This window comes from Nicotiana tomentosiformis, chromosome 3, assembly GCF_000390325.3.
Source record: "Nicotiana tomentosiformis chromosome 3, ASM39032v3, whole genome shotgun sequence".
NCBI lineage: Eukaryota > Viridiplantae > Streptophyta > Magnoliopsida > Solanales > Solanaceae > Nicotiana > Nicotiana tomentosiformis.
In genome coordinates, this window is record NC_090814.1 from 145611858 (window position 1) to 145620497 (window position 8640).

The window sequence follows — 8640 nt, forward strand, 5'->3', positions numbered from 1 at the left end:
CTTAGCCCCCAACGACCTCTTTTGTCCGAATCCCTCAAACTGATCAAGTGGTCATGTGGAGAAGGGGGGGACTAGGTTTATCCCTTTCACAACGTTCTGTCACTTTCTCCAACATTTTCTAGAACTTAACCCCATGGCTCCACTACAACAGTTACAACTGGTAGTATTAAAATCCATTTCTGTTCCAGTAGTATTCGTAAAATTCCCAAGCTGGCCACTCCTAGGGCATGACAATGACCTCTCCACCAACCAAGTTCACATTTGACTAATAAAACAATGCATACCTTGTCAATGCTAAAATTCTAACCATCATCGTCAAAATATTCTTACGACTCCAGAAAGAGAGGCATTAGTGCACTAAAATACATTCAACTGCATGCATAAACCAAGTATCGAGGGTCTTTGGAAACAGCCTATATCTTCACAAGGTAGGGTAAGATTTACATACACACTAACCTTCCTAGACTTCACTTGTGGAATTACACTAGGTCTGTTGTTATTGTTGTTGCATGCATAAACCAAGTCTAAAACTCTTTACTCTGCTATCAAAGAATAAGACCAGCAATGGTCTTTTTCTTTATAATACGTGCATGCAAGAGATTCTATTTAGTGCAAGTTGCAAAGTGAAAGTACGGAATCAAACTCAGTTTCATTCGCGCTTAATAAAGCAATACGAATTTAACTTCAAACATATGCATTCATTTAGCACCCCGTCCAATGTGAGATGAATTGGTATGTCAGCTCAGGGTTCATCTATTAGCAAAAGAAGTGAGATATGTCTCACTCAAGTTTGTTTAGCGTGACAATCGAGTAATAAGAATGCAAAACTTTGGATTCCAGGTGCAGCAGAAGGGTCAAAAGTATCTCACAACATCCTGCCCCTCAACATTGCTTCTGCTTTCCTTACCTGCTTCAGGGGTCCAATGATGAAAACCTGATCAATCGGCGAAGATTGGTGTTATACATAGCAATCAACACCCCAAATCCATAACAAAGAAAAAGAAGCAAGCCATCATTCTAGTTAGCTTGCACTTTACTTCGTTTCCCATGCTGATATTTACGTGCTAAAATGCAAGTCTCGGGCAGGCATCCATTTTATCAGAGCGAGGCGAATAAACCCTGGGACGTGTTTATTTAATAGTCATGTCGTAGCGATTAACAAGATGCAAGTAATTCCTTTTCTTTTCTTTGAGATGGTAACAGATAACAAGATGCAAGTAATTCTAGTCAAAGTTTATTATTTTAGTGATGAATTATAGTATTGTGAGTTGTTTTTTGATTTGTTAACTTGTTGGAAGCACACAGTTATCGAGTTGTATTATGCAATTGTAAATTATTTCTATAAGGCTAAAAGTTATTTTTTGATTTGTCTAAAACTTTGTTGAATCTCAAACCAAATTCAATAATGAAAAGAGTAGTCTTTGAATAGAATTTTAAATTATAGTACTATAAAGTATTTCAAGATTTCAAGAGGCACAGATACATTTCTTTCTACGCTGATATTCCTCCTTTTAATGTTTGGGTTGTTTGGGAGGGTATTTTGCTTCATATAAGCTTCACCCTATACTAGGTAATTGCCCGTCTAACGGCTCTGCAGTAATCACATAGACCAATGTGACTCTTTGGCTAGACACCAGCACCAATGTAAATTATCTTGCAAATGTAATAAATGTAATGATAATGCTAAAAGTTTTTTTTTCCTTTGAAATGGATGATAATGCTAAAAGTTAAAGAAAGTTGATGAATTTAGCGGAAGGGTCGGTGGGATCCCGGCCAACTTCCTCCCTAGCAATGCATGTGAATGGGGATAAGTACACCAGAACTTAAGTACTAATTTTGAACTGCAAACTTGTAAATGAATTGGCCTACAAAATTGAAATCATATGAGAGGAAGAAGTACAATGTATCCCTTCCTTATATGAATGACAATCTACTTCAGGTAATAATTCAAAAGTAGGAGTTACATGTTTAAATTTACCAACCTTGTCTGGCGTCCCCTTTAATCCACCGATTAGGATTTCTGCCCTGCAAAATGTTTCATATTAGGACCCACTAAACCAGCAAACAAGAATGATGATAGGGAGAGAGTATTACTTGCATGATTCTTTGATTGACAAAATCGAGGACCCTTTTCTACCAATAACGCATCCCATTTTCCTGGGTGGCACATCAAGTACTGACAGAATCTCCTCTTCCAAAGTATCTCTTGCCACATTGAGGAACTCTGACAGGATGAATCACAGTTTAGCAGAAATGCACTAACATTTTATTGGTTAAGATCATCTCTCAATTTGATAATATACAAACTTTCACAAATTAAATTTTCAAAATTATGTCCTATTTTAAATTTGTATAGTATAAGCTATGTCAGTCAGCCTTCCACCTACATGCATCACATCTGATACTTCTTGTGTTATACTTTTGATGGGGCAGCTTAGTTTTCCACTAACTTAGAGGTGATCAAACAAGGCAAAAATCAGGACAAGGCCGCAAGGCTTTAATATAGTTATGAAGGATAAGAAACTTCTCCAATTACATAAGAGAATATCCAAACAAAATAACATGTGAATTCTGGTATCACTATGTATTCATGGCCTTGGTAGACAGCTCGAGATCACCTGGAATGGAAGGGATTGCTGGCCAATCAGCATATCCATTGTCACTAATGCAGAAACACCGACAACAAAGTGAACCACGAACTGCAAGTCTCCACAATGATTGTTCACTCAATTTCTCCATCATCTTATGGAATATGTATGGAAGAAAGCGAACATCATCAGCAGCCGCACGGACCATCAGCTCAGATAATGGTCTGTAAGTCCAAAACTGAGGATCCTGTAGAAAAGGAACCAAGCAATGTGATTCTACAAGCTACATAAGCAAAGACACTGTGCATAAAAGGGATAACTAAGCCGGAAAGAAGCTCCATATAGTTAATCTAATACTAAAATTAATTTGAGAAGTGAAAAGTTGCCATCATGTATAACTAACTGCACAAAACCTGAAGCTTTGGGGCAAGCATGTTATCAAAATACAAGACCATTTACTTGGGATCGGCAACTATTTTGAAGAGCACATATAGAGTTAATTGGAGCAATAAACAACGAAAATCTTGTCAAAGAACTCATCCCTTGCCAACTCTAAATACTAGGTGATTATTTGCCCATAGCAGGGATTTGGGGGATGGCTTTCTTTTTTTCTTCTAATTATTCTTTTGTTTGGGGGTGGGGAGAGGCATAGTAAGACTTTGGTTTATTTTCTCACTGTGTTAGTTCCTGAAGACTACTTGTTGACAGGTGCCTACTTGGTGATTCTTTCCACATATAATTCATCTTGTTTTTCGACTACCAAAGTCTTTGAGAACCCCTTGGCAAAAGGGTTCAAAGAACTTTCTCAAAATGATCTTTTCTCCAATAAAATTATTTAACTGTGGTCTGGGAATGATAACCAAGGATGCATGTTCCACATGGAAGGCATGTCAACTGAAGAAAGAAATTGGTAAAACAGAATTCAACCTCCCTCAGAAGGGAACGGACTTCTTTTTTCTCAACGTATGATATACCTGCAATCACATAAAAGAGATAGAAAGGAAAAGAAAGCCAATTAGCAACTTAATCTCTCCATGAACTTCTTTTTTACAACCTAGAAGTTTTCCATAGCAAGCTTTTTCTAGTCATGAGCATCATTAAAGTTCATTGCATGCCCTAAGTTTTATGAGCAAAAACTAAAGGCAGAGAGAAGAGGTGGTTAGAGTTAGAAGTTCCACTGGAAGTGCAAAATATAGTTGAGGTTATATTGTGCTGTGCACCGTAGAATTTTTGCTTCATTTATTTTTGCTCTTTACATTTTGAAGTTATGAACTAGCCAGAAAAATGTTAATTTTCCTTTAGAGATTCTTCTTCCTCCCTTCCCCACCTCAGTCCTCCCCACTAATTACATTACATGTATTCATTACCATGACAACTCAAAATATGCAAACTAATTTGTTCCCTAGTCAAAACTTACAGAATAGAATCAATTTCCAATGCCATCTCTCTAAATGTATGGATAACAATGTACAATGGTGTAAAGACATTCCTCAAAGAATGAGATGCAGTTCAAAGAGGACACTTTGCAATTCTTTTCCTCTCTTTTATGATTAAAAACCATAGAGCAAGCATAATCAATGCCAAATCCGAGATAATGGCTGCCCTTGTTCAGCTGCCATTTTCAAAAATTACAAGAATTGATATTTTTGACCAAAAACCATAACCAGTGACATTTGGATATTTTATAGATTTTGCTTCTCAAAACCAAATCAAAACATTTCCAGGAATCAAAATAAAACCAAACTTAGCTGGTCATCCAGAAGGAGTATTTGCATTTAACCACTCAACATTCATATATTTGGTGCAGTCACCACATGGGAAAAGATAAATAGAAGCTGAACAGGGACATAGTACCACAATAGCGTGGATCTGCAAGAAGCCGCACAAAGGAGATATGGTCATCCGGTGCCCTCTTCTTCCCCAACTGTTCCTCTATCAGATAATATGCTATCTGTACAACATAGAAAAATAAACAGTCACTGAGTAGAAAAGCAACTTTGTTTTGCTGTTGGAAGTAAGTTAATGTTCAGGAGTGCTTTGCTTTAAACATAACCATGTCTGGAATAAGGAATCAGTGGAAATGATTCATTTTATCACACAAGATAGATTTTTACTGCATTATGGAAGAAGTTAACATCAGCGGCAGCAACTAAAAGAAAAGCATCTCATTAATGGCTCATGTTCAGTCAGCTTCTAAAATAAGATACCAACTCCAGTCAGTTGGAGGTCACAAAAAGTGGTGCAGTAAATTAAACAAAATATAGCGAGAATATTATCTAGCTGAGGCAATGTAGAAATCAAAACTATCATGGCTGGGAAAAATCAGCACAATCCAGGTGATCATTACTAAGAAAGATATCTTACATATGAGGTGGTAGAAAGGAAAACATGCAATGAGTATGCAAAGGGCCCGATTAAGCAGCAAGAGCGTAATGTCTGAATCACTTAAACTTTCGTTAAAAGGTATCTAACCGGATAATAGGAGAAACTAGTAGCCAATAGCTTAAAAGAAAATACCAGAAGCTAACCTGGGTATCCATAACATTGTGCAACTTGATATCACACTGATAGTATAATGCCTGAAAAAGAAAGAGGAATTATATGCAACAAAAATGATAAAAGAGAGAAAAGAGATACAAGATTAGGAGGCTAAAAGAAGTTCTATAAGACCTCACTATCCCGTTTGCAGTCGTGAATAACTTTTGTGACATACGTAGACTCAAGAGCAGGCTTACAGGCATTAATCAACTTTTTCCCACCACGAATTGCATCAACCAGGTAAATAGCATCCGGAAAAGCAAGCTGTCAATTTAAATGAGGAAAGGTCAACTAGAAGGTGAATAATATGGTCAAGCCCCACTCAAAATTCTATGATAAAACCTATAAACTAGTGAAACTTAGCATGGAATCACCATGCAACGCCAAAACAGTCAGTTTACACATCTTGCAATTTGTGCACTAAGATATTGGACTTAGGACGCAGAAAAGACAAGCTTTAACCAATGCTCAAAATGGTTGAGCTTGGGTTGACAGGGGGCTTGGTACAAGCCTTGACATATGAAACCCAAGCACTGAATCCATTAATTTGGAAAAAAGCAGGTAATGAGTTTGATTTGGATGCCCAAAGTCTAAAAGATAGGCAAGGGAAGTTTAAAAGATAATTGTCTGAATTATGCAACTTGTAGCTATGTTTTTTTTTTTTTGCTTTGCAAGAAAACAGATATTCAATTAAAGTTACTCCTAATAGACTTACAGAAAGCTACTATTGAATAACATCAGAATATTGGCAGTTCAAGTGAGGCACAAAGTTGGAATATACTCAGAACATGTAGGAATTGACAAATACCTGCACAATACAGAGAGTTCCATATCGACTGAGGCCAACACCCTCGCAGTCAAGTCCAACAACCAACTCATTTTTTGGAGAAGGGTTGAGAAATGTGGCTGGAAGTTGAGATTCATGGGTGACGATATAAATGGGTACTGGTTTTAGAACTACTTCATGATCGGCATGCCTACCACCTGCTCAAATGCATGATTAAGTGATAAGAATATGTCAACCTGTACAGTATATGTATAAAAAAGGGAACAAACTAAATTTTCCGATTGGAGCCCTAATCACATCCCAAAACCAGTTAGGACAGTAGAAGTGTTGGAAAATAGTAGGCACACATAATTTTACCCTAAGTTAACAACATAGTAGTAAAACTAAATATTGAGCATAAAAGACCACCTGAATTGGAAGACGGTAGAGGAATGTAAGTTTGGTGAGGACTAGGTGCTAAAGCCATATGATTGAAATTTTGAAATTACCACCAGCGCAACAATCAGTTTTAACATCAAAAACTTTTTTGTCTACGATTATACATTCATGTTCACAAATACTGCTGTTGTTGATGTTTTTATTCAATGGATATAGCAAAAAAAGAAGCAGTGAAGAGGCTATAAAAACCTGCAGAACGGTACAATGCGGGCGTCTCTGCTCAGGCCTCAGGGCATGCGCCTTTTGCTTGATACTTTTGCCGTACTCTTTCTGTTTCTCTCGGGCGGAGCCGTCTGCGTGTTATGCCCTTGTTCTGACACTTTGTCGTATATTGGAAGTTGTATAAGAATGGCAATCAAGTCTTGAGACTTCTTTTTTTAAAAAGGAATTTATTCTAAAAGTATAAATGTTCTTTTTCTTGTTGCAAAGTAATGCTCTTAATTAATGTGATGAAGAAGATTTTTTAATGCTGTAAGGTTATTAGTGTCACTTGTTATGAAAAGTTAACATGTCATATAAAAAATATTTTATAGTATATTAAAAAAAATTATAAATATTGTTAGGATATAAGAATTTGAGGTGTATTTAAGTTATAGACACAAATAATACTATTTTTTTTAATTTTATTAATATAATTTAACTGGTTATAATAAGTTCTCGCTCTATTTTTCGGTTACCATAACTTGTTTGATACGAAGATTTATCGATTGTTGTAAGTCAATGTAAAAGACCTATGCATTGTGTGGGCCCAAATGGGCCCTATGTAATATATTTTACACCATAGTTTTCATTAAGAATTATCCCTCAGCAAAATTAGTAGTTCCTTTTCAATTTTTTGTAGCAAAACAATAATTATGTTTTACTTATTGCATTCTTCCCTTTTGCACCCCACCCATTTCTTTTTATTCCGTAACAAATGTCACACCCTTTTCTACCCTCAAAGAATATATGTGTTATGTATTGTTGTGGGTTAAAGAGTTTTTTCAATTAAAGTGACAAACTTGAATGGGGATTATTTTGTTTATAGAGTCGCCACTTGGAATTGAGTTTTTTGGTGTTCCAAGTCACCTTTTATTTGAATCCCTAGTCAAAGAAAGGTTTGACTCTATTATTATTGGTCTGCAAAAAATAAAGTCCGGGTAAGAAATTCTGTTGACCGGGGAGAAGGTGTAAGACATTCCCCGAGTCCCGTGGTTCTAGCACGGTCGCTTTATTGACTACATTTGGCTTGACTTAATTTTGGACAAAACTGCAATTTATATGATTTTTATGTTTCACCTATCCACTTCTATTTCTTGATTATAAAAAATGGATAATATTACACTGTCATAATCACGTTGCGCAAGCGAATGCATGATCGAAAAATAAAATTAATTAACTCATCATAATTGCGCCTCGCAAGCAAATCAGAAATCATGACAACTAATTATTTGTGGTACTTTTGAGAAATTACTACATTTGAAAATATTAATTCTTAAAAATTATTAAAAATCAACTATCGCGCTACGCAAGCGAATCCGCGATTATAGCAAATGATTAATTAAATTAAAAATTAACTAAAAACTAATGGGTATGGCATGAGATTATTGAATTAATTTAATGAAAATAATATCACACTACGCAAGCGAGCCCGTGAAGTTAAAGCGTGCCTACTAATTGCCTAGCGTTTAAATTAATTATTAAGGAGACTAAGTTGTAAAGTTATTTTAATAAAAGAAAATTCTGATTTTTATTGAGATTATTTGACTAAAATAAAAATATGAAAAGTTGGGCTAACTTGTTATTTTAAAGAGTGGACAACCATTGATTTAAGAGGGAATGGGCCAACTATTTGAGTAGCAAAACTGATGACCCTTTTTTAACATGCTTTGGCATTAGGCCAGCCCTTGCTTATTAAAAATAAAAATGGGCCAGATTTGTTATTAGTGAAAATGGGCCAACATATTAGTTCATTTGGCCCTTTATTCTTGTTAGCCTAATCTTATTAAATACTACTAAACTAATACATTCTGCCCACTTTCAAACTTTTTATCAAGTTTTTAACAATTATTTTTTCTACAACATGATCAAGATTCTCATAAAATACTACTTAAAGGTTAATAGAGAAGTGCTAAGAGGTAATAAATAAATAAGGCAAAAAAGGTCATGGATTTAACATTGTGATCCAAAGCTTGATTTCAAGATTGAAACCTAAACATTCATCTATATAGTAAAATTTTCTTGCATATGTTTTAAGTAATCTAAACATGCTCAAATTCTCATCAATTGCTATTAAATAATCTGCATTAT

At 35.5% G+C, this 8640-nt stretch overlaps 1 protein-coding gene across 4 annotated transcripts; it reads right to left on the reverse strand.

The window, feature by feature from the left end:
• Positions 1–624: 624 nt before the first annotated feature.
• LOC104107208 (uncharacterized) lies at positions 625–6522 on the reverse strand. 4 transcript variants are annotated; one of them, XM_070197780.1, is made up of 10 exons: positions 6322–6522; positions 5935–6110; positions 5259–5390; positions 5117–5167; positions 4443–4539; positions 3516–3562; positions 2619–2835; positions 2095–2224; positions 1983–2020; positions 625–907 (listed from the first exon to the last, which is right to left on the reverse strand). In XM_070197780.1, exons 1-10 carry the CDS (start codon positions 6377–6379, stop codon positions 855–857), a joined length of 999 nt encoding a protein of 332 aa, XP_070053881.1. In that variant the 5' UTR covers positions 6380–6522; the 3' UTR covers positions 625–854. The 4 variants fall into 4 exon arrangements, with proteins under 4 accessions (XP_070053881.1, XP_070053880.1, XP_070053882.1 ...); XM_070197779.1 differs by having other exon boundaries at positions 625–934; positions 6322–6521; XM_070197781.1 differs by having other exon boundaries at positions 1983–2025; positions 6322–6521.
• Positions 6523–8640: the final 2118 nt, after the last annotated feature.

What these genes read in the sequence shown, in the direction of transcription:
- LOC104107208 (XM_070197779.1), bottom strand. Translation starts at nt 6,379, where the DNA reads ATGGCTTTAGCACCTAGTCCTCACCAAACTTACATTCCTCTACCGTCT. An exon ending in TGCAGATCCACGCTATTGTG is followed by an intron (nt 3,563 to 4,442) that starts GTACTATGTCCC and finishes ATGTGATTGCAG; the next exon opens with GTATATCATACGTTGAGAAA. An exon ending in AGCAATCCCTTCCATTCCAG is followed by an intron (nt 2,225 to 2,618) that starts GTGATCTCGAGC and finishes TCATCCTGTCAG; the next exon opens with AGTTCCTCAATGTGGCAAGA.